This window comes from Oscarella lobularis, chromosome 12, assembly GCF_947507565.1.
Source record: "Oscarella lobularis chromosome 12, ooOscLobu1.1, whole genome shotgun sequence".
NCBI lineage: Eukaryota > Metazoa > Porifera > Homoscleromorpha > Homosclerophorida > Oscarellidae > Oscarella > Oscarella lobularis.
This window is the reverse complement of record NC_089186.1, coordinates 2584535-2608855: the sequence shown is the minus strand read 5'-3', so window position 1 is coordinate 2608855 and position 24321 is coordinate 2584535. Positions and strand designations below refer to the sequence as shown.

Sequence of the window (24321 nt, the reverse complement as noted above, 5' to 3'; positions counted from 1 at the left end):
CTCGAAATACCACGTGATCCCGATAAATAGGCATCACCAAGGAAGTAAGGGTTTCTTCTTTTCGTACACGATTCCGCCATTCGTTTTACGCATGCTTAGGTCGTTTACTTGGTTCCTAAAGTGTTCAGTGCGAAAACATTAGCGAATTAGGCCTAGCTCAAGACGCGGCGAATCGAGGTAAAGAAGTACGACAAGGCTCATCGGTTGATAAATAGATCTAAAACGTATTCGTATTCTCTAGATGACCTTGCAATCAAAGCAGTAAAGAACGAGAAATGTCGAACGGGGCCCCCATGGCGGAAACGATGGAACTCGAACCGTTTCCTCCGATTTCCTTGTCGCCCGAGTCGACGCCCGCGTCGCAACGTCGCTCAAGCGGAAGATCGTCGCCTCAAATTCGCGTAACAGCGATCGACGACGAGGAAAGCGAGCTATTTCGCGAATTACACGAGGTAAGATCGAAGGAGAGCCCCGCCCCCACACGCTTAGCTTCCTCATACACAGGACAAGGACAAACCGTGGTGGAAAACAAACTTTTTCATACGCGAACCAATTCGTTTCGGAACGTGGGACGGTGAGAAAACGCCTCGACGTCATAAATGCATATTTATAATCTGAATTCCAGGCGTTTTTACATCTTGCATCCTAAACATTTTTGGAGTCGTAATCTTTCTCAGATCCGGTTGGATGGTCGTAAGAAACCTCTCTCACAAATAATAAATAATTGAATTTATTAATTGAATTTTTTCTAAGGGACAATGCTGGCCTTGGTCTCTCGGCTCTCATGATTTTTCTCACAGTGGGCGTGGCTCTTATAACAACGTTCTCTGTGAGTGGATTATGTTCTCGAGTTCAAGTGGGTCCAGGTGGCGTCTACTTCGTTCTTTCTCACGTCTTGGGAGGAAGATTTGGAGGCGTTCTGGGAACACTATACGTCTTCGGACAGGTAAAATTAAGTTTTAATAAAAATATTTAAATATACGTGTTCTCTTATAAGGCGATCTCTATTTCCTTATATGATTTTTGAGCTCTCTGTACTCGATTTATCATTGGTTCATTTTCAAATTCAAACGAAGGTTAATTAAATAAACAATTCATTTGTACTTTTTTAATTTTGTTTCTTTTAGCGGACGAATTGAAGGGTTATAAAGCGGAACTTTGGAAGGCCAATCAAGATCCAGAATTCAAAGTTGACACATTTTGTCGTTCTCTTCACCACAGCAGCTGTTGTCATGGCGATCTGCGCAAACCAGATTTAGCTCGTATAAAGATAAATTCGCACTTCCGAAGACGACTGGAGGTAAAGAAGTCCGAGAAGGCTCATCGATTGAGGGATTGTGTTCAAAGTAATCAAGATTTGAGAGGGGATGACGTTTCTTCTGTATTCCTTTCCTTGACATTATGAGGGCGTGGCGCGCTGGGTCAATACTATACGGGCATCGAAATTATTAAACGTCGCGCATGCGCACATCATATGTGTGATGAGTAGATTCTCTTCGGCGAAAAAAGCGAAGATAGACGTGGAACCGCTGCTTGTAAGGCGGTAATGGTCGATTAATAGAGTGCGATCGAACAGCAAGATTGTCGCTTTTAAGATGAGATTGGTTTTTTCGCGAAACGATTTCGCTCTTCTAAAACTGTTATTGGCAAAGACTTGTTGTTTGCGCAGAGGCAGAGAGGGATCTCGTCTGTTCGTTCCACGATCGATCGATTGGCCAAGATAATCGAGAAGCGGGGAAATGAGGATGAATTGCGCCGTTTTCTTTCTACAGAAAAAGGATTTCGATCTGATCAGGTATGAAATGGTCGCGTTTTTGATCCCGGCAGACCATTCTATTCTCCTTTTCGTTAGTACGACTTGGGCTTGTCATTAATTCACTATGGGGCGGGAAGAGAGTTTGATTCGGCGGAATTAGCCGATGAATGGCTCAGCTATGCGCTTGGGCAAAACAATCAAGACACTGAAGAGGAATCACTGGTATGAATACGTTTTGGATTGGTAAATTAATTGATGCGTGGATGCAGTTTTTTGGTGGACTCCGCCCACTTCACTGTGCGTGTCAGTGGGGAAATATTTTTGGCGTTGAATGGCTTGTCACTCACGGTGCAAATATCAACGTGAAAGACATTGTATGAGTTGGAATTGATTTCATATGGTTTCACTCATCACTCTTGTTTAGTATGGACGTACGCCATATTATTATGCGTGTTTAAGTTCCGTTGACACAATGAAGAAAATGGTCTGTCTCGAAGAACATGGCTACATTTTGTCACCATTTGATATTGTAACAGAATTGATATCAACCCTCTCGCAACAATAACTTTTGATTTATAGGTTTGGGGGGCTCAAAATCAATTTTCTTCATCTGAAAAAGCAAATGAGATTTTTCATCATCTAGTTAATGAAAAAGGATTGAGTGTCAATGCTATTGAAGAAAAGGTGATACATGATGTGCTTTTTTTTGCTACATGTGCAATATTTGTAATAGTATGGGTTCACTCCTCTGCATCGTGCCTGCTTCAGTGGAAGCATTTTTGGAGCGAAATGGCTTGTGGAACACAAGGCTGATATCAATAGCGTCGACAAGGTTAGAAGATTTCACTTGTGATACTTTTATTCTTATTTCATCTTCAGGGAGGCCAAACGCCTTTTATGTGGGCGTGTCAAAGTTCCATCAATCGATCAACCAAAGTTCGCTTCTTGGATGAAAAAGGAGCAAACTGTCAAGCAAAACGTCCCGTGAGATGTTGTTTATTTGCTACAAATTCAATCGTCAAATCGCCGTCTTTTTTATTCAGGATCGGCAGACGGCTTTGTTTTATGCCTCCCTCCCTTCAAAGTGTGAAGATGTCGAAGTGAAAGATGTTCTTCGATATCTTGTCAATGAGAAAGGCATTGATATCAATTCTGTTGATGAGGTCGCATTCTTACGATATTTTTCATTTTTGTTTGTTAATCCTATTTTTAGGAGGGAACGACACCCTTATTGTACGCATGTAATCATCATTCTTCTTTCCTTGTCATTCAGCAACTAATTGAATTAGGAGCTGATGTCTCTGTCAGAAATAAGGTTAGTCAGAATTCTCATTTCTCAATCGTTCTCTATTCAAATCTTTGTAGAACAAACAAAATGCATTGCATATAGTTGCAAAAAGAGTTTTAAGCGCAGACGCATCAGTTATTGATCTATTGATTAAGAAGGGTGTTGACGTCACGTCTCACGATCAGGTGACGTGATTTTATTCCTAATTGAAAATAATTTATAAACGTGAATTTCAGAACGGAAAGGCACCTTATGAGTTGGCACAGGATGGTGAAATAAGAGCTGTCCTTCGAACGCATTACGTACGTCATCATTTTGATTCAGTTCCCGTATGTATTTAAATTAATAGGACGCTGCCCGATTTTCCGTTCTTCGACGAGAATTTGTTCGTCAGGATTCGATTAAATTTTGCGTAATTGGAAATGAAATGGCGGGAAAAACGACGTTGGTGAATTCTCTTCTTCAACTCAATCAATCCCTTCCCAGAGAAGAAGATCGCACTCCAGGTGTGCAAATTCACAATTGTGAAATTTGGGGAGTTGGCAAAGGATCGACGTGGGATTTTGGTGCTCAACCAACATTCCACAGTGCACACGGTCTCTTCTTCCGCCAATACAATACAATCTTCGTTCTTGTTCTTCGCTTTCGCCATGGGCAACAGATGACGTCAGAAATCGTTCTTCTTGAGATTGGGCGCTATTGGTGTGCGTTCGTAAAGGCTGCGCTTCGCACCCTTTCCTCTCGTATGACGTCACGTCTTCGTCTTTTGATCATTTTCAATTTAATTGATTTTGAAGAGGAGACGGGAAATGAAGTAAGTTTCCAGCTGAAACGAGTGTTTGAAACTCTCCAGGAAGAGTTCAAGGACACTTTTGAAATTTTACACATGTTCGAAATGGATTGCAGTAAAAGCAATTCAGTTCGCATGAACGACTTCCGCGAAAGGCTCAAAGCAATTCGTGAAAATATGCTCGAGGTAGAGTGAGTCACCTAGTCGCCTAAATATTTAATTTGAGCGCTATTTTCATATGCAGAAAGCCGATGGCGTGCCCAAACTTTGCCATGCCATTGAACAGAATCTCTGTGTTCCTGATGAGAAAAGGAAGTCGCCATTGCACAATTTTCTGACGTTAAAAGAATTTGAGAAGTGGGTTGTTGAAGATGTTGGCATCCGTTTAAATGAAGACGAGAGGAAAGTCTCCGTTGAATATCTTGACTCGTCTGGAATAGTAAGTAATCAAACTATTATTACTTCATATTATTATTTTGGCATAGATTGTGAATCTGGGTCCTCAAATTTGTCCTCGACCACTCTGGTTGTGTCATAATGTCGTTGGTCCACTCCTCGCTCCACCCTACTTCCCTTTCGGCATGCCGTCTGAGAAATCTGGCGAAGTGTCATTAAAAGACATCGAGTCGGCTTTGAGAGCATTTAAGGACGACCTCAAGAAGAGGGGAACACCATCTTTATATACGGTGACAGTTGAAGAAGCGATTTGGGTTCTTCTGTGTCTAGATCTTTGCATTGAGGTGGAAAACTCACCCGGAACGTTCCAGATTCCCGCTCTACTTCAGCATTCAATTCCTAAAGGCTCCTGGGTCGAAGACGCAATGTTTGACGTGTATCGTGGCCAGCGATACGAATGCTCTCTCTCCGTCGATATCATCTCGCCGTCATCATTCGTCGTCTTTCAATCTCGCTGCTCTCGCATGGCTAAGCCGACAAGTCGCGAGGCTTGGAAAGACGGCGTCAAATTAATAAGAATTGTCGACGACAATGTGGTGGAGAGTCGCATTGAATTAGGAATAAACAAAGGACACTGTTGCATTAATGTCATCCTTCGTTGGTCAAGCAAAGCAGCGTGTGACAAAGTGGCAAAAGATTTTCTTGCCGAAATTAAAGACATGATAATGCGAGCGTGCGACGAGAGAAGCCCAGGAGTTATTTTGAACTGGTTCTACTTGGACAGCAAGCACCTTAAGCAGCTTGACGAGGATCCGGCAATCTACTCTATGGCTGAAGTAGAGAAGAAGGTAAACCAGCAGGCTTTTGATCACGTCTTGTTTTCGTTTCGTCCGGAGAAAGGCCATTATTCTTCCGTCCGAAATTTGTCTATACTGACTGAAGAGGAGGTATTTGGAAGGAATGCCTTATTTGATCTCTGTATACAATCGTTGTCTAGGTCAGAGACTCTGATAGAGAGGAAATCTCACCATGTCACAGCGCTTCTAAGAGAATGGAAGACTTTTCTCTAAGGGTAGGATTATTAGTATTTTTTCCTGTTTTTTGTAAATTGTTCATCACTTTTAGAACACCGATCCACAGGCCGAGCGCGTTGCTGCGCCGTCTCTTCTAAGTATTTAATTTCTAAGACTACACTGTCTATTTTCTCAAATTCTTTTACAGATACTTTTCCGGCTGATGGAGAGCCAGTCTCCGTTAATTTAATGAGAGCGTGCGCCTACGTGAGAGGATCGAAATGGGAAGAGATCGGTATGTTGCTCATCAGCTTGGAAGATCTCGAAGACATTCGTAAATCATATGGCGGCAACAGCGTACGAATGTTGAAGGTGTTAGATACGTGGAAGCTGGCAAAATCACGTACAGTAGGCCAGCTTTTGAATTGGTTTAAGAAGGTCGGTGTGGACCGTAGTAATATTGAAGAGAAGTATGAAGAGCTGTTTGGAGACTTGGAGTAAGTAGACAATATTTTCGAAGCTTTTGAGGCAGAACTGTACTCAAATAAGTTTATTTTACTGGGTTTGGCGATTTTTAAATTAGTCAAGTCGCGTTTCTAGCTGGCCTTTGTCTATGTTTTAGTTTGGATGCTTCATCAAATTTTTTAGTTATTGTTGTTACACTTGTTAATTTTACGTTTTATATTATTCCTCAGACGTGACATCTCGAAATACCACGTGATCCGGATAAAGAAGCACCATGGAAGTAAGGCTTTTTCCTTTTTATTCTACGATTCCTCGTTCGTTTCACGCACGTTTAGATTGCTCGCTTAGTTTTGAAAGCGTAGAAGTGAGGAAATCCTAGCGAATTAACTCAAGACGCGACGAATCGAGGTAAAAGACGTCCGAGAAGGCTCATAAACTAATAGATAGATCTAAACCTGTCTAGATGGCTTTATAAAGCCTGCAATCAACGCAGTAAAAGAGCGAGAATTGTCAAACGGGGCCCCCATGGCGGAAACGTTAGAACTCGAACCGTTTCCGCCGATTTCTACGTCGCCCGCGTCGCAACGTCGCTCAAGCGGACGATCGTTGCCTCAAATTCGCGTAACAGCGATCGACGACGAAGACAGCGAGCTATTTCGCGAATTCCACGGCTCTCGGGAGGCGATGTTACGCTCCCTTTCGCTCGCTCTACTCCTCCTAACGCCAATCGTCGACGCGGCTTCGTGTCTCACCACCGCTTTCGTGCTAAATCTCTACCCCAGTTGGAGATACCGTGCCCAGTTTGTCTTCTCCGGGCACCGATTCGCCGCTCTAAGCTACGGTGATCACGCAATCGCACTATTCCGCGTCGACATGAACGACAGCGTCCAAGTGGCGCTCGTAAATAAAAACGGAGGTAGGGCGCGCCACCCGCGACGCGCCCGCGCGCGCGCGCTTCACACTCTCGACTTCGTTTTTTTTCTTTTTCCTAGCTGTTATCGCCGGTCCCGACATTCGAAACGTCACGAGCAAATTCCCAAGGCCTCTACCGGCGAAATGTCGAAGCGTTCTCATTGCCCATCCCACGGAATCGGCAGAGGGAATCGACATTTTGTTCCACGTCGAAGACGTCGATTCGACCCTCAGTCAAAACAACTCCTATTATATTCTCTATAACGCGCTCCAGTCGTCCGATGCGATCGACGTTTTCATCTACGGTCAATCGCCTCCGCACGCGATCATGTATTTAGGTCATTGCGTTCGTCCTGGAGGCGTAAAAGCCTACGTCACTCCGGGAAGATACGAAGTCAAAGTACGAGACTATTCAAAACAATTGATTTTTCTATGTGCAATTGTTCAGGTTTTCGCCTGCGGTCTCGTACGCAACGAGAGTGACTATCATCGACTCCAAACCCTCATCGATCCCATCGTAGTCGATTTGGAGCAACAGGGCGAATATTATATGGCAGTGCATGGGAAATTTAATTCGAAAGATTATCCACCTTCGTTTACCGTTATTCCGTCGACGGCGATCGTGGCAACGCCGTCGACGTCATCGAAGCCATCAACCGAGACTTTAATACATAGTACATATATTGAGTCTACGACTTTGGCTTCGACTACTTTTGCTCCTTCATCGCCTTCTGGGGCTCGAGTTCCTAAGTTAACTGTCTGGGGATTTTTTCTCATTGTCTTTTGCACGCTTTTAGTTGATTCTGCCTAAGTGGAAATGCATTACTCTTTAATTGCTCGTCGTCGAAGGGCTTCTAGTTTTTTCTTTTGTAAATATTTTGTTAATTATGAAACCGGAAATAGGGGCGGTAAAAGGTGTTTGTGGAATTTGTGTCCATCTGGTTGTCGCGACGCGCGTTTTCGAGCGAATATTCAGCGGTGTTGTGGTCTTTCGTTGACGTTCGTGGTCCACCTGACATTGTTTGTCGGTTTCCGCTTGCGACGGGACTTCGAAGAGATCGCGTTTCTTCGCGGAGACGAAACGGATGCTTATCGACGCGATTGCGACGTTCTGTCGTCTCGAATCGGTGCAGCGACACGCGGAAATGACGCTGAGACGACGAACAACGGCGTATCGGCGACGATCGACTCGAAATTGCGAAGAATTCTCACGGTCACGTGGATGAACGTGCGCACAGTAAGATCGATTCGCGAAAAACATTTATTCGAGCAAATAACGATTAATCTACTAGCTAAACTAACGAGAAAACGTGCACCTGAGTAAGTAGATCTTGAATTCGTCCCGTTCTTCGCGCTCTATCTTCTGCACGAGTCTAGAAAAAAAGAGATTAGCTACTGTAAATCAATCGTTGTACGTACCTTTTTGTTGCGTCCGTATTCGCGCTACCCAGGCTACACCACGGGGAGGTTCGGACGCGTCGTAGCCCAGGTGAGTCTCGCAAAGCGAAGACCCCCTTCCAAAAAATGTCGGGCGAGTTGCGGGTCCTCGGCCATTCCATTCAGTACCCACCTGGATGAGGATCGGCCCCTAATACCGAAACCCCGGTGCGCTGGTACCAAAGCCTTCGCTATGTCTTCCTGGGAAGAAGCGGGCCTTGTGGAATGGAGAGAGGCTGACTGCTGTTTGTAGAGGTTGACAATGAAGACAGTGCAATGGCGGAATCGAAGGCTCCTGGGCTGGATCATCGTTGGTCTAATCGCGTCGTTCGGGTGAGAAAAGTGCCGGCAACCAGACCGTAGTGAACACCCCCTCCAAGCCGTAACCACTTCGCGGTTCCTGCTTCGTACCGTCAAGTGAAACATTTGAAACAATTGCAACAATTACCATCGCGCGCTAGTGTAGCCATAGATACCAGCCCCTCCTCCCATCGTAAATCCTTCGTCGAACGCGTCTCGAGACCTTTTCGGACATCGCTTCGCTTCTTTCGGGTGTCTAATAACTATTTGATAAAGGTCTACGGGTTTTGGAAATCCCGCAAACCTCTTCGAATGGTTGTTGAACACGGACCAGGAAGAAAGCGAAGCTGGACGCAAGCGAAAGTGATCAGATAAGTTCAAGACACTTTTTACCTACTGTTTCTTGCTTTCTCGCTTCTTCGGATGCAGGGGGAACCTCAGTTCGAACTTCCCTGAGCGCATTGACGTCCAGAACCCTGTCTATTTGCCTCGAAATAGCCAGTCGTCGCATTGAATGGTTCGTAGCATTATTCGGCACTCGAAAAACGCGATTCAATAATTTTATGGGTATATATTATTTAATTATTTTAATTGGCAACAATTATGCTAACATTGACCGTGCCTCTTTAGGAATGTTGACTGCCTCTGTTTTCAGGCTATTTTATTTAGGCTGACTTGGTTTCTTCATCACTCAAGTTTTCGTTGGACTTTTGACATATATCTTCCGAATGAAAACTTGAATGACAACAATGGAAAAGCAAAACAAGGACAATCAAACACTCAGATAAGTATAAATCATAACAATTCACTGTTCCTGGCTTTCTGGTTTTCTAGAATGCATACAGGGCGATCCACTACTCCTTGGGAATTTGCCCCGGTCAGTGTACCTATATCTGTTGCAACGGAAATGGCCAGTCGTCGCGTTGTATGGTTCAAAGCAGATGCTGCACTCGTCCGCGCCTTCCTTTGTCACGCTTCTGCTTTTTCAACCCGGTCCCGGGTTGCCTCTTCTAGAAAAGCGCGACAGCGCTCCTTTGTGTTTGACACAAAAGAAGACAACTCGGCCCAGTGCGAAAAACTGTAAGTAATGGGTAACATTTTGTTCTATCTTGATTTCCCGCAAAACTGTGTTTTCTTCTCCCACGCGTGCGACGGATCCACACGGTGTTTTTAAGACATTTTAGGGCTGGAAAGCAGAACCAGGACCAAAATATACAGCACGAAGACTTGGAACTCGCAAGTAAGGAAGTTTAAGAACGCATGCGCAATTTCGAAGACGATGCATGTCTCGAATCTGTTTTAATCTGCCTAAATATTAAAACTAACATTAACGCTAAGCTCTACATCACGATTTTACTCTTTTTTCGCGTTCTATCCCTTGTGCAGAACGAGCGGAAGTGGTACAGTGCGCTACTTAGTCACATGACGTGCGACACCTGTCAGCGAATCGCGCCGTAGCGGCTTAAAAAACGTCGCCCGTTAACTGGCAAGGTGCGAAATGCTATAAGAACCTTTTTTCCGCCTTCTACTTTATTTTTAAACTTCTTTTCTTTCCTTTTTCTTCTCCCCTCTTTTCCCCCCCTCCACGGTACGTTTTATGCCCCAGCCTGACCGCTCAGCTTAGCGCGGTTCGTGCTTGTTGACGACAATAAGACCTCAAACGATCCGTTTGCCCAGTGCGTAGACCGAGGCCGAAGCCCCCCATCGCCCTGCTTGCAGGCTCCGGCACGGAATTAACCGTGGGCCACGCTGAGAATCCAACTATCCGTCCTTGCCTTCTGCCAAAGCCCCCGAGCCAGTCCTCTCAAGGATGAGACGCAGATTGCTCCACGCCGCACCCACCCTCAGCCGCAACTGAAGAATCGGTGTGCTCGCTCGTTATTTTAAAAAGCGCGCCCCACGCATTCCCCCAGCGCGCTCATTGGTCCGCGGTGTCACGTGGTGTCAAATGCAGCGCGCTCATTCGTTTGACGATTTAGGTGAGAATTCTAAACCGGTTTTGATACAGGTTTGACCGGCGGCATCCTTAGAAAAAATGATGCAACATCGCCACGCGACTGAAGCATGATCAACCACACCCAAGATGGCGGATAACAATATCGCAATACCATGTGATCTCGATAAACCAGCAAACGACGAAGGAAGACTCCTTTCAAGACGCGACGAAGCGACGAAGCGACGAATAGAAGCAGCGAAAGCGCGAAAATTGTCGGACGGCGTTTCTATGGCGGAAACGATGGAACTCGAGCCGTTTCCGCCGATTTCTACGTCGCCCGAATCGACGCCCGCATCGCAACGTCGCTCAAGCGGACGATCGTCGCCTCAAATTCGCGTAACAGCGATCGACGACGAAGAAAGCGAACTATTTCGCGAATTACACGAGGTAAGATCGAAGGAGAACCACGCCCCCACACGCTAAGCTTCCCCATACACAGGACAAGGACAAACCGTGGTGGAAAACAAACTTCTTCATACGCGAACCAATTCGTTTCGGAACGTGAGACGGTGAGAAAACGCCACGACGTCATAAATGCATATTTAAGATCTGAATTCCAGGCGTTTTCACATCATGCATCCTAAACATATTTGGAGTCGTAATCTTCCTCAGATCCGGTTGGATGGTCGTAAGAAACATCACACATAAATAATAAATAATTTGAATTTATTAATTGAATTTTTTCTAAGGGCAATGCTGGCCTTGGTCTCTCTGCTCTCATGATTTTTCTCACAGTGGGCGTGTCTCTTATAACAACGTTCTCTGTGATTGGATTATGTTCTCGAGTTCAAGTGGGTCCAGGTGGCGTCTACTTCGTTCTTTCTCACGTCTTGGGAGGAAGATTTGGAGGCGTTCTGGGAACACTATACGTCTTCGGACAGGTAATATAAAAATAAAAATAATTAATCAGTATAATTGTTCTCATATAAGGCAATCTCCATTTCCTTATATGGAATTGGATTGGGTGAGGCAGTGGCATTGACATTTGGCTGGGATTCGACGTGGGCAGTCCGGGGCATTGGTTTTCTTACTGTCACTTCACTTTTTGTCATCGTTCTCGCTGGAGTCAAGTTTGTCATTCGACTACAACTTCTCATGATCATTGGACTCTCTGTACTCAATTTTATCATTGGTTCATTTTCACATTCAAACGAAGGTTAATTAAAATAACAATTCATTTGTACATTTTGAATTTGTTTCTTTTAGCGGACGGATTGAAGGGTTATAAAGCGGAACTTTGGAAGGCCAATCAAGATCCAGAATTCAAAGATGAGACATTTTGTCGTTTTCTTCACCACAGCAGCTGTTGTCATGGCGATCTGCGCAAACCAGATTTAGCTCATATAGTGATAAATTCGCACTTCCGAAGACGACTTGAGGTAAAGAAGTCCGAGAAGGCTCATCGATTGATGATGCTGAGGGATTGTGTTCAAAGTAATCAAGATTTGAGAGGGGATGACGTTTCTTCTGTATTCCTTTCGTGGACATTATGAGGGCGTGGCGCGCTGGGTCAATACTATACGGGCATCGAAATTATTAAGCGTTGCGCATGCGCACATCATATGTGTAATGAGTAAATTCTCTTCGGCGAAAGAAGCGAAGATAGACGTGGAACCGCTGCTTGTAAGTCGATTCATAGAGTGCGATCGAACGGGAAGATTGTCGCTTTTAAGATGAGATTCGTTTTTTCGCGAAAAGAATCCGTAGAATTCCCCGAAACGATTTCGCTCTTCTAAAACTGTTATTGGCAAAGACTTGTTGTTTGCGCAGAGGCAGAGAGGGATCTCGTCTGTTCGTTCCACGATCGAGCGATTGGCCAAGATAATAATCAAAGGGTGGGGAAATGAGGATGAATTGCTCCGTTTTCTTTCTACAGCAAAAGGATTTCGATCTGATCAGGTATGAAATGGTCGCGTTTTTCATCCCAGCAGACCATTCTATTCTCCTTTTCGTTAGTACGTCTATGATGACTTGTCATTACTTCACTATGTGGCGGGAAGAGAGTTTGATTCGGCGGAATTAGCCGATGAATGGCTCACTTGTGCGCTTGAGCAAAAGAATCAAGACATTGAAAAAAAATCAGGATTTGTATGAATACGTTTTGGATTGGTAAATTAATTGATTCATGGATGCAGGATGGACCCCGCCCACTTTACTGTGCGTGCAAGTGGGGAAATATTTTTGGCGTTGAATGGCTCGTCAATCACGGTGCAAATATCAACGTGAAAGACCTCGTATGACTTGGAATTGATTTCATATGGTTTCACTCATCACTCTTTTTTAGTTTGGACGTACGCCATATTCTCATGCCTGTGGAAGTTCCGTTGACACAATGAAGAAAATGTTCTATCTCGAAGAACATGGATACATTTTGTCACCATCTGATATTGTAACAGAATTGATATCAACCCTCTCGCAACAATAACTTTTGATTTATAGGTTTGGGTAGCTGAAAATCAATTTTCTTCATCTGAAAAAGCAAATGAGATTTTTAATTATCTTGTTAATAAAAAAGGATTAAGTGTCAATGCTATTGAAGAAATAGTGATACATGATGTTCTTTTTTTTGCTACATGTAATATATTTGTAATAGAAAGGGGAAACTCCTCTGCATCTTGCCTCCTCAGAGGGAAGCATTTTTGGAGTGAAATGGCTCGTGGAACACTACGCTGATATCAACAGCGTCAGCAATGTCAGAAGATTTCACTTGTGATACTTTTATTCTTATTTCATCTTCAGTGGGGCGAAACGCCTTTGATGTTGGCGTGTAGAAGTTCCATCAATCGTTCAGCGAAAGTTCTTTACTTGGATGAAAAAGGAGCAAACTGTCAAGCAAAAGATGAAGTGAGATGTTTTTTATTTGCTACAAATTCAATCAACAAATCGCCGTCTTTTTTATTCAGAGAGGGAAGACGGCTTTGTTTTATGCTATCCTTCCCTCAAAGTGTGAAGATGACGAAGTGAAAGATGTTCTTCGATATCTTGTCATTGAGAAAGGCATTGATATCAATTCTTTTGATGAGGTCGCATACTTACGATATTTTGCATTTTTGTCTGTTAATCCTATTTTTAGGAGGGGGGGACACCCTTATTGTACGCATATAAGGAACATCCTTCTTTCCTTGTCATTCAGCAAATAATTGAATTAGGAGCTGATGTCTCTGTCAGAAATAAGGTTAGTGAAAATTCTCATTTCTCAATCGTTCTCTATTCAAATCTTTGTAGAACAAACAAAATGCATTGCATATGGTTGCACAAAGCTATCCAAGAGTAGACGCATCAGTTATTGATCTATTGATTAAGAAGGGTTGTGACGTCACGTGTCAAGACAAGGTGACGTGTTTTTATTCCTAATTGAAAATAATTTATAAACGTGAATTTCAGAACGGAAAGGCACCTTATGAGGTGGCACTTGATGGTGAAAGAAGAGCTCTCCTTCGACAGCATTACGTACGTCATCATTTTGATTCATTTCCCGTATGTATTTAAATTAATAGGACGCTGCCCGATTTTCCGTTCTTCAACGAGAAATGGTTCGTCAAGATTCGATTAAATTGTGCGTGATTGGAAATGAAATGGCGGGGAAAACGACGTTGGTGAATTCTCTTCTTCAACTCAATCAATCCCTTCCCAGAGAAGAAGATCGCACTCCAGGTGTGCAAATTCACAATTGTGAAATTCCAGGAGTTGGCAAAGGATCGACGTGGGATTTTGGTGCTCAACCAACATTCCACAGTGCACACGGTCTCTTCTTCCGCCAATCCAATACAATCTTCGTTCTTGTTCTTCGCTTTCGCCATGGGCAACAGATGACGTCAGAAATCGTTCTTCTTGAGATTGGGCGCTATTGGTGTGCGTTTGTGAAAGCGGCGCTTCGCACCCTTTCCTCTCGTATGACGTCACGTCTTCGTCTTTTGATCATTTTCAATTTAATTGATTTTGAAGAGGAGACGGGAATTGAAGTAAGTTTCCAACTGAAACGAGTGTTTGAAACTCTCCAGGAAGAGTTCAAAGACACGTTTGAAATTTTACACTTGTTTGAAATGGATTGCAGTAAAAGCTATTCACTTCGCATGAACGACTTCCGGGAAAGGCTGAAAGCAATTCGTGAAAATATGCTCGAGGTAGAGTGAGTCACCTAGTCGCCTAAATATTTAATTTGAGCGCTATTTTGGTATGCAGAAAGCCGATGGCGTGCCCAAACTTTGCCATGCCATTGAAGAGAATCTCTGTCTTCCTGATGAGAAAAGGAAGTCGCCATTGCACAATTTTCTGACGTTAAAAGAATTTGAGAAGTGGGTTGTCGAAGATGTTGGCATCACTCTAAATGAAGACGAGAGAAAAGTATCCGTTGAATATCTTGACTCGTCTGGAATAGTAAGTAATAAAAGTCTTATAATTCCATGCTATTATTGTCACATAGATTGTGAATCTGGGTCCTCAAATTTGTCCTCGACCACTCTGGTTGTGTCATAATGTGGTCGGTCCACTTCTCGCTCCGCCCTACTTCCCGTTCGGCATGCCGTCTCAAAAATCCGGCGAAGTGTCGTTAAGAGACATTGAGTCGGCTTTGAGAGCATTTAAGGACGACCTGAAGAAGAGAGGAACACCATCTTCTAATACGGTGACAGCCAAAGAAGCGATTTGGGTTCTTCTTTGTCTAGATCTGTGCATTGAAGTGGAAAAGTCACCCGGAAAGTTCCAGATTCCCGCTCTACTTCAGCATTCAATTCCTAAAGGCTCCTGGGTCGAAGACGCAATGTTTGACGTGTATCGTGGCCAGCGATACGAATGCTCTCTCTCCGTCGATATCATCTCGCCGTCGTCATTTGTCGTCTTTCAATCTCGCTGCTCTCGCATGTCCAAACCAACGAGTCGCGAGGCGTGGAAAGACGGCGTCAAATTAGTAAGAATTGTTGACGATAAAGTGGTGGAGAGTCGCATCGAATTAGGAATAAAGAAGGGACACTGTTGCATCGATATCATCCTTCGTTGGTCGAGCAAAAGAGCATGCGAGGAAGTGGCGAAGGAGTTCCTTGCCGAAATTAAAGACATGATAATGCGAGCGTGCGACGAGAGAAGCCCAGGAGTTATTCTGAACTGGTTCTACTTGGACAGCAAGCATCTAAAACTACTCGACGAAGATCCAGCAATCTACTCTTTGTCTGACGTAGAGACGAAGGTAAAGAAGAACGTTTTTGATCACGTTCTTTTCTCAATTCGTCCTGAACAACGTCATTACTCTCCTGTCAGAGATTTAGCTATAATAAATGAGACTGAAGAAAAGGCAAAAAAATTCCCTATTAATTACACTGTGAGAAAATTATTCACTCTAGGACATAGTCGCTGATACCGGAGAAACTTCATCATTTCCGAGCACACGTGGGACTAGACGTCACGAATTTATAAAGGTATTTGTGGCTGCGTTTTGTTGTATAGTTGTAGTCTTTACGCGAGTTTTTCAGAACACACGTCCAGTCGTTAATGTCATGACTACGTCGTCCGCTAAAAGTACGAAAGTTCTACACAATTTCCGTGTAATTTTCACTTATCAAATTCTATGATTAGGAGTCTTTCCTGCGGATAAAGAATTGGTTTCAGTGAAATTGATTCAAGCATGTGCGGCGGTTCAAGGATCGAAATGGGAAGCCATCTCTATTTATATCTGTCCAAATGCTCTTGATGACATTCGTAAATCATATGGCGGCAACGAAGTGCTCATGTTCAAGGTTCTAGAAGCGTGGAAGCTGGAAAAATCACCCACAGTAGGCGAGCTATTGAAGTGGTTTAAGCAGGTGGGCGTGAACCGTCGTACAATTGAAGACAAATATGAAGAGCTGTTTGGGGACTCGGAGTAAGTGGTTGGTTCGAAAAGCTTCTCTACTCGTTTTAATTTTAACTCATTGACGTATATTGTATTTTTTAATTAACATTCTTGTACGTAGAGGCGCGAATTTGTAAACCGGTTGAATACGGGTTTGACTGCATGGGGGCCGGTCAGATTTCTATCTTTAGAAATTGTGACGTAACATCGCCACGCGAGTGACGTATGAACGGCGGACACAGATCTCTAAATACCATGTGACCCAGATAAATAAGCAAGTTCGAAGGAAGAACTCAGTCTCCGCTCAAGAAGCGAAGAATCGACGGAGCGACGAAGCGACGAGTCGACGAATCGAAGCACTGAAAAAGCAAAAATTCGTCGAACGGGGTCTCTATGGCGGAAACGATGAAGCTCGAGCCGTTTCCACCGATTTCTACGTCGCCCAAGTCGACGCCCGCGTCGCAGCGTCGCTCAAGCGGAAGATCGTCGCCTCAAATTCGCGTAACAGCGATCGACGACGAAGACAGCGAGCTATTTCACGAGGTAAGAACGATAGAGAGCCCCGCCTCCACACGCTTAGCTTCCTCATACAACTGTACAACTTCAAGGACAAACTGTTGCGGAAAACGAACTTTTTTACTATACGTGAGTCTTGTGAGTAGATTAGAAGCGAAGATGGACGTGGAACCGCTGCTTGTAAAACGATAATAGAGTTCGATCGAACAGCAAGATTGTCGCTTCTAAGATGAGATTCGTTTTTGTCGCGAAAAGAATCCGTAGAATTCCCCGAAACGATTTCGCTCTTCTAAAACTGTTATTGGCAAAGACTTGTTGTTTGCAGAGGCAGAGAGGCATCTCGTCTGTTTTTTCTACCATTGATCGATTGGCGATGATAATAGAGAATAGAAATTCGAATGAATTGGAGAGTTTTCTTTCTACGGAAAAAGGATTTCGATCTTGGCAGGTATGGAATGGTTGCGTTTTGCATCGCTGCACACCATTGTATTCTCCTTTTCGTTAGTTCGGCTCTTCATTATTTCACTATGTGGCGGGAAGAGAGTTTGATTCGGCGGAGGAAGCCGATGATTGGCTCTCTTATGCGATTGAGCAAAAGAATCAACACATTGAAGAGAAATCAGCCATTGTATGAATACGTTTTGGATTTGTAAATTAATTGATGCGTGGATGCAGATTGGACTCCGCCCACTTCACTGTGCGTGTTGGTGGGGAAATATTTTTGGCGTTGAATGGCTCGTCACTCACCGTACAAATATCAACGTGGAAGATGGAGTACGACTTGGAATTGATTTCATGTGATTTCACTCATCAGTCTTGTTTAGGATGGACATACGCCATATTATTTTGCCTGTGGAAGTTCCGTTGACACAATAAAGAAAATGGTCTGTCTCGAAGAACATGGATACATTTTGTCACCACGTGATATTGTAATAGAATTGATATCAACCCTCTCGCAACAATTAACTTTTGATTTATAGTTTTGGGCCGCTGAAAATCTATTTTTGTCATTTGAAAAAGCAAACGAGATTTTTCATTATCTTGTCAATGAAAAGGGATTGAGTGTCAATGCTGCTAATAAGGTGATACATGATGTGCTTTTGTTTGATACATGTGCAATATTTGTAATAGAGTGGGGAGACTCCTCTGCATCGTGCCTGCTTGAATGGAAGCATTTTTGTCGTGAAATGGCTCATGGAACACCGCGCTCATATCAATAGCGTCAACATGGTTAGAAGATTTCACTTGTAACACTGGTATTCTTATTTCATCTTCAGAGGGGCATAACGCTTTTTATGTTCGCGTGTGCAAGTTCCATCAATCGTTCAGCGAAAGTTTGCTACTTGGATAAAAAAGGAGCGGACTGTCGACCAAAGGATCACGTAGGATGGCTTTTTTTATTTGCTACAAATTCTATGAACAAATCGCCGTCTTGTTTATTCAGTATGGGCAGACGGCTTTGTTTTATGCCATCAAACCTTCAAAGTGTAAAGATGACGAAGTGAAAGATGTTCTTCGATATCTTGTCATTGAGAAAGGCATTGATATCAATTCTGTTGATAAGGTCGCTTTCTTACTATACTTTGCATTTCGTTTAGCAATTCTATTTTTAGAAGGGAAGGACACCCTTATTGTACGCATGTTATCTTGATCCTTCTTTCGTCGTCATTCAGCAACTAATTGAATTAGGAGCTGATGTTTTCCTCAGAGACAAGGTTAGTCAAAATGTTCATTGCTTACTCGTTCTCTATTCAAATCTTTGTAGAATGAACACAATGCATTGCATATCGCTGCGCAAAACTATAAAATGACTAGATCAATTATTTGTCTATTGATTGAGAACGGTTGTGACGTCACGTGTCAAGACCAGGTGACGAGTTTTCTTGTAATTTAAAGAGAATCTATAAACGTGAACTTTAGAACGGAAACACGCCTTATGAGTTGGCACATGATGGTGAAATCAGAGCTCTCCTTCGACAGCATTACGTACGTCATCGTCTTGATTCAGTTCCTGTATGTAATTACTTTAATAGGACGCCGCCCGATTTTCCGTTCTTCAACGAGAAAAAGTTCGTCTGGATTCAATTAAATTGTGCGTAATTGGAAATGAAATGGCGGGAAAAACGACGTTGGTGAATTCTCTTCTTCTACTTGGTCTTCCCCCACCCGGAGAAGAAGATCGCACTCCAGGTGTGCAAATTCACAATTGTGAAATTGAGGGAGTGGGCAAAGGATCAACGTGGGATTTTGGTGCTCAACCGACATTCCACAGCGCACACGGTCTCTTCTTCCGCCAACCAAATACAATCTTTGTTCTTGTTCTTCGCTTTCGCGATGGGCAACAGATGACGTCAGAAATCGTTCTTCTTGAGATTGGGCGTTATTGGTGCGCGTTTGTGAAGGCTGCGCTTCGCACCCTTTCCTCTCATCTGACGTCACGTCTTCGTCTTTTTATCATTTTCAATTTAATTGATTTTGAAGAGGAGGCGGGAATTGAAGTAAGTTTCCAACTGAAACGAGTCGCACAAATTCTCCAAAAAGACTTCAAAGACACGTTTAAAATTTTACTCTTGTTTGAAATGGATTGCAGTAAAAGCAATTCACTTCGCATGAACGACTTCCGGGAAAAGCTGAAAGCTATTCGTGAAAATATGCTAGCGGTACTGTACTGTATAGCCTAAATATTTAATTCAAAACGTTATTTTGACATGCAGAAAGCCAATGAGGTGCCCAAGCTTTGCCACGTCATTGAAGAGAAGATCTGTCTTTCTGACGAAGATGAAGAGTCTTCATTGCGCAATTTTATGACGTCAGAAGAATTTGTGAAGTGGGTTGTCGAAGACATCGGCATCCATTTAAATGAAACCCAGAAAAAAGTCTCCGTTGAATATCTCGACTCGTCTGGAATAGTAAGTAATCAAACTCTTCTTATTCCATGCTCTTATTTTGGCATAGATTGTGAATCTGGGTCCTCAAATTTGTCCTCGACCGCTCTGGTTGTGTCATAATGTCGTCGGTCCACTCCTCGCTCCACCCTACTTCCCGTTCGGCATGCCGTCCCAAAACTCCGGCGAAGTGTCATTAGAAGACATTGAGTCGGCTTTGAAAGCATTTGACGACGACCTCAAGAAAAGGGGAACACCGTCTTCAAATACGGTGACAGTCGAAGAAGCGATTCAAGTTCTTCTGTGTCTAGATCTGTGCATTCCTGTGGAAAACTCACCCGGAAAGTTCCAGATTCCCGCTCTTCTTCAACAGTCAATTCGTCGCGACGCCTGGGTTGAAGATCCAATGTTTGACGTGTATCGTGGCCAGCGATACGAGTGTTCTTTCCCCGTCGATATCATCTCGCCTTCGTCATTCGTCGTCTTTCAATCTCGCTGCTCTCGCATGGCCAAACCGACGAGACGCGAGGCGTGGAAAGACGGCGTCAAATTAGTAAGAATCGTTAACGATAAAGTGGTGGAGAGTCGCATCGAATTAGGAATAAAGAAGGGACACTGTTGCATCGATATCATCCTTCGTTGGTCGAGCAAAAGAGCATGTGACAAAGTGGCAAGGGAGTTCCTTGCCGAAACTAAAGACATGATAATGCGAGCGTGCGACGAGAGAAGCCCAGGAGTTATTTTGAACTGGTTCTACTTGGACAGCAAGCACCTTAAGCAGCTCGACGAGGATCCGGCAATCTACTCTATGGCTGAAGTAGAGACGAAGGTAAACCAGCAGGCTTTTGATCACGTCTTGTTTTCGTTTCGTCCGGAGAATGGTCAGCATTCTTCCGTCCGCGACTTGTATATACTGACGACTGAAGAGGAGGTATTTGCAAGGAATTCATTTTTGATCTCTGTATACAATCGTTGTCTAGGTCAGAGACTCTGATAGAGAGGAAATCTCACCACGTCGCAGCGCTTCTAAGAGAGTGGAAGACTTTTCTCTAAGGGTAGGATTATTAGTATTTTTTCCTGTTTTTTTAAATTGTTCATCACTTTTAGAACACCGATCCACAGACCGAGCGCGTTACGGCGCCGTCTCTTCTAAGTATTTGATTTCTAAGACTACACTGCTATTTTCTCAAATTCTTTTACAGATACTTTTCCGGCCGATGGAGAGCCAGTCTCCGTTAATTTAATGAGAGCGTGCGCCGCCGTGAGAGGATCAAAATGGGAAGAGATCGGTATGTATCTCATCAGCTTGGAAGATCTCGAAGACATTCGTAAATCATATGGCGGCAACAGCGTACGAATGTTGAAGGTGTTAGATACGTGGAAGCTGGCAAAATCACGTACAGTAGGCCAGCTTTTAAATTGGTTTAAGAAGGTCGGTGTGGACCGTAGTAATATTGAAGAGAAGTATGAAGAGCTGTTTGGAGACTTGGAGTAAGTAGACAATATTTTCGAAGCTTTTGACGCAGAACTGTACTCAAATAAGTTTATTTTACTGGGTTTGACGATTTTTAAATTAGTCAAGTCGCGTTTCTAGCTGGCCTATGTCTATGTTTTAGTTTGGATGCTTCATCAAATTTTTTAGTTATTGTTGTTACACTTGTTAATTTTACGTTTTATATTATTCCTTAGACGTGACATCTCGAAATACCACGTGATCCGGATAAAGAAGCACCAAGGAAGTAAGGCTTTCTCCTTTTTATTCTACGATTCCTCGTTCGTTTCACGCACGTTTAGATTGTTCGCTTAGTTTTCAAAGCGTAAAAGTGCGTAAATCCTAGCGAATTAGCTCAAGACGCGACGAATCGAGGTAAAAGACGTCCGAGAAGGCTCATAAACTAATAGATAGATCTAAACCTGTCTAGATGGCTTTATAAAGCCTGCAATCAACGCAGTAAAAGAGTGAGAATTGTCAAACGGGGTCCCCATGGCGGAAACGATGGAGCTCGAACCGTTTCCGCCGATTTCTACGTCGCCCGAGTCGACTCCCGCGTCGCAACGTCGCTCAAGCGGAAGATCGTCGCCTCAAATTCGCGTAACAGCGATCGACGACGAAGAAAGCGAGCTATTTCGCGAATTACACGAGGTAAGATCGCTAGAGAGCCCCGCCCCCACACTCTAAGCTTCCTCATACACAGGACAAGGACAAACCGTGGTGGAAAACAAACTTTTTCATACGCGAACCAATTCGTTTTGGAACGTGGGACGGTGAGAAAACGCCTCGACGTCATAAATGCATATTTAAGATCTGAATTCCAGGCGTTTTCACATCATGCATCCTAAACATATTTGGAGTCGTAATCTTCCTCAGATCCGGTTGGATGGTCGTAAGAAACATCACACATAAATAATAAATAATTATATATTGATTAATTGAATTTTTTCTAAGGGCAATGCTGGCCTTGGTCTCTCTGCTCTCATGATCTTTCTCACAGTGGGCGTGGCTCTTATAACAACGTTCTCTGTGAGTGGATTATGTTCTCGAGTTCAAGTGGGTCCAGGTGGCGTCTACTTCGTTCTTTCTCACGTCTTGGGAGGAAGACTCGGAGGCGTTCTGGGAACACTATACGTCTTCGGACAGGTAAAAGAAAAAAGAAAATATAATTAATCAATATAAATATTCTCTCTTATAAGGCGATCTCCATTTCCTTATATGGAATTGGATTGGGTGAGGCTGTGGCATTGACATTTGGCTGGGATTCGACGTGGGCAGTCCGGGGCATTGGTTTTCTTACTGTCACCTCACTCTTTGTCATTGTCCTGGCTGGAGTCAAGTTTGTCATTCGACTACAACTCATTCTTCTAATGATCATTGGACTCTCTGTACTCGATTTTATCGTTGGTTCATTTTCACATACAAACGAAGGTTAAATCATTCATTTATTTATTTTATTATTATTTATTTTGTTTATTTTAGCCGCTGGTTTCCAGGGTTACAAAGCGGAACTTTGGAAGGCCAATCAGGATCCGGAATTCAAAGACGAGACATTTTTCACCATATTCGGCGTTTTCTTCACCACAGCAACGGGCGTAATGGCGGGACTCAACATGAGCGGCGATTTGCGCAAACCAAAGACAGCAATCACAGTCGGAAGCACCGTTGCCGTAGTAACAAGGTAAGAAAAGAGAATCAATGAAAAATCTCGAAGATAAATAATAATCTCTTATTAGCGGATTTCTCTATCTCCTTTTCGCCTTTGTTCTCGCCGCCACGTGCGTTAGAAGTGACCTTCGCGAAGATTATCTCTTGCCATCGAAAGTGAGTACATAGATCATAGGGAACACGTGATCTTTTATTTGTTGTTTATGTTTAGGTTTCTCTAGTGGGAGCTATCTTCATTGCTGGTCTCTTCATATCTTCATGCTCATCGATTCTCGGCGCAATGTTTCAAGCACCACGTGTCTTTCAATCAATAGCAGCGGAAAATATGTCCATTACCCCCTTACGCACAATAGCAAAAGGAGTAAGTATAAACATAAACAAGAGTCCCTATATGATATTATTAATTAATTAATTAATTAATAGCGGGGTCCCAATAAGGAACCCACTGTGGCTGTTATTCTCATCTACGTCATCGCTATTTTATTTCTTTTTATTGGTCACGTGAACGACCTCGCTCCCATAGTAACCATGTTTTTCCTGCTGACGTATGCGGCGGTCAATTACGCTTTTTTCGCTCTGGAAATGAGTCCCAAAGAGGGTCGCGCTTCCTATGAGAGAATCCCTGATAAGGCGACAAAGAGTCCGAGTCCAGATCATGTGACTGAGATTAGCGAAGTCAGTGGAGGAGATCAAGGGAGTCAAATGGCTGATCTCTTTCAATTGTGCGAGGAGAAAGAAGAGGAGTTGAGTCTACAACGGCAGTCCGAGTCACCAGTGACGTCATCGCGGAGTCAATCTCGCCCTCCGTTCAGCGTGAAATATGAGAGCAATGAAGACAAAGTCATAATGAAGTTGAAAGGGAAGCACGGTAATGAAAAATCATCTCTAATTAAATAACATTTATTGGGGATTTTTTTTCTAGGTGAAATTCCCGCTCAGACGTGTTCTTTGAGATTAGAACGACTCATCCTCTTTCTCGTCAATCGATGGGCTGCTTTCATAGGCGTAATCAAATCAAATATTAATTTATATATATTGATTTTTTTCTTTAGGCGATTCTCTCTCTTCTTATCATGTTTCTCATTCACTGGGGCTACGCTTTGGCCGTCTTCACGGCAGCCTCTCTTCTCTATATCTACATCCTTCGAGCGAACAAGGGGCTCTCACCTGGAATAGCTGATTTCAGTCTCTTTGAGTGGATCAAAACGTGGCCTCAGATATTCAAAAGGTACAGTAGACGCGCGCTTAGAAGGATCTAGCTCATATATAATATTCCTCTAGAAATAAGTCGGTGCCTCAGAAGCAGAACATTCTTCTTCCGGAATCCCCATCGTCGTTTCCAGTGTCCTACACTCTCGTCCAGCTGACAAAAGACAGCGAGGATTACTTGGAAAGAGAAAAACGACATCGTTCAGTCCGAGGAACGACGACATTCCACACCTATCCAACAACGAAGGTAGTAACGCCCACAGTGGGCACAAAACCAACTTCCAAGTGACGTCATATATAGAGAGACATTATATAAATTATTATTAAGCTATCTTTCCCAATACCAGTTGTCTAAACGAAGAAGTGACGTCACA

General features: G+C 43.4%; 4 protein-coding genes across 4 annotated transcripts; all 4 read left to right on the top strand.

Annotated features, from left to right (window-relative positions):
- Positions 1-23: 23 nt before the first annotated feature.
- Positions 24-5944, top strand: LOC136194092 (death-associated protein kinase 1-like). Its single transcript, XM_065983133.1, has 20 exons — positions 24-44; positions 100-177; positions 242-452; positions 1670-1795; positions 1853-1978; positions 2026-2130; positions 2181-2285; positions 2336-2440; positions 2490-2588; positions 2636-2740; positions 2800-2919; positions 2970-3071; positions 3122-3229; positions 3281-3346; positions 3394-4020; positions 4079-4273; positions 4320-5177; positions 5228-5302; positions 5356-5401; positions 5452-5944. Exons 3-20 carry the CDS (start codon positions 276-278, stop codon positions 5742-5744), a joined length of 3438 nt encoding a protein of 1145 aa, XP_065839205.1. The 5' UTR covers positions 24-44; positions 100-177; positions 242-275; the 3' UTR covers positions 5745-5944.
- A 21-nt stretch (positions 5945-5965) lies between these two features.
- LOC136193570 (uncharacterized) lies at positions 5966-7538 on the top strand. The gene is made up of 5 exons (XM_065982484.1): positions 5966-5988; positions 6044-6116; positions 6172-6624; positions 6701-7020; positions 7069-7538. The coding sequence occupies exons 3-5, from the start codon at positions 6234-6236 to the stop codon at positions 7429-7431; spliced, it is 1074 nt and encodes a 357-aa protein (XP_065838556.1). The 5' UTR covers positions 5966-5988; positions 6044-6116; positions 6172-6233; the 3' UTR covers positions 7432-7538.
- A 2902-nt stretch (positions 7539-10440) lies between these two features.
- Positions 10441-21283, top strand: LOC136194021 (death-associated protein kinase 1-like). Its single transcript, XM_065983026.1, has 18 exons — positions 10441-10740; positions 12124-12252; positions 12310-12441; positions 12489-12587; positions 12638-12742; positions 12793-12897; positions 12947-13045; positions 13093-13197; positions 13257-13376; positions 13427-13528; positions 13579-13686; positions 13738-13803; positions 13851-14477; positions 14536-14730; positions 19649-20509; positions 20559-20633; positions 20686-20731; positions 20781-21283. Exons 1-18 carry the CDS (start codon positions 10441-10443, stop codon positions 21071-21073), a joined length of 3567 nt encoding a protein of 1188 aa, XP_065839098.1. The 3' UTR covers positions 21074-21283.
- On the top strand, positions 21281-24288 carry LOC136194102 (solute carrier family 12 member 8-like). Its single transcript, XM_065983146.1, has 14 exons — positions 21281-21317; positions 21373-21445; positions 21501-21721; positions 21774-21843; positions 21895-21962; positions 22025-22216; positions 22270-22501; positions 22553-22751; positions 22807-22894; positions 22950-23099; positions 23162-23606; positions 23661-23743; positions 23791-23966; positions 24020-24288. Exons 3-14 carry the CDS (start codon positions 21563-21565, stop codon positions 24234-24236), a joined length of 2079 nt encoding a protein of 692 aa, XP_065839218.1. The 5' UTR covers positions 21281-21317; positions 21373-21445; positions 21501-21562; the 3' UTR covers positions 24237-24288.
- The last annotated feature ends 33 nt before the right edge of the window (positions 24289-24321 follow it).

Excerpts from the sequence above, each read along its gene's own strand:
- LOC136194092 (XM_065983133.1), top strand. The coding sequence starts at position 276 with ATGTCGAACGGGGCCCCCATGGCGGAAACGATGGAACTCGAACCGTTT. Across the intron at positions 1,979-2,025 it reads ACACTGAAGAGGAATCACTG|TTTTTTGGTGGACTCCGCCC; the intron begins GTATGAATACGT and ends GCGTGGATGCAG. Across the intron at positions 5,402-5,451 it reads TGCTGCGCCGTCTCTTCTAA|ATACTTTTCCGGCTGATGGA; the intron begins GTATTTAATTTC and ends ATTCTTTTACAG.
- LOC136193570 (XM_065982484.1), top strand. The coding sequence starts at position 6,234 with ATGGCGGAAACGTTAGAACTCGAACCGTTTCCGCCGATTTCTACGTCG. Across the intron at positions 6,625-6,700 it reads GCTCGTAAATAAAAACGGAG|CTGTTATCGCCGGTCCCGAC; the intron begins GTAGGGCGCGCC and ends TCTTTTTCCTAG. Across the intron at positions 7,021-7,068 it reads CGGGAAGATACGAAGTCAAA|GTTTTCGCCTGCGGTCTCGT; the intron begins GTACGAGACTAT and ends GCAATTGTTCAG.
- LOC136194102 (XM_065983146.1), top strand. The coding sequence starts at position 21,563 with ATGGCGGAAACGATGGAGCTCGAACCGTTTCCGCCGATTTCTACGTCG. Across the intron at positions 22,217-22,269 it reads CACTATACGTCTTCGGACAG|GCGATCTCCATTTCCTTATA; the intron begins GTAAAAGAAAAA and ends CTCTCTTATAAG. Across the intron at positions 22,752-22,806 it reads ACCGTTGCCGTAGTAACAAG|CGGATTTCTCTATCTCCTTT; the intron begins GTAAGAAAAGAG and ends ATCTCTTATTAG.
- LOC136194021 (XM_065983026.1), top strand. The coding sequence starts at position 10,441 with ATGGCGGATAACAATATCGCAATACCATGTGATCTCGATAAACCAGCA. Across the intron at positions 12,588-12,637 it reads ATATCAACGTGAAAGACCTC|TTTGGACGTACGCCATATTC; the intron begins GTATGACTTGGA and ends ACTCTTTTTTAG. Across the intron at positions 13,046-13,092 it reads ATATCAACAGCGTCAGCAAT|TGGGGCGAAACGCCTTTGAT; the intron begins GTCAGAAGATTT and ends TTTCATCTTCAG.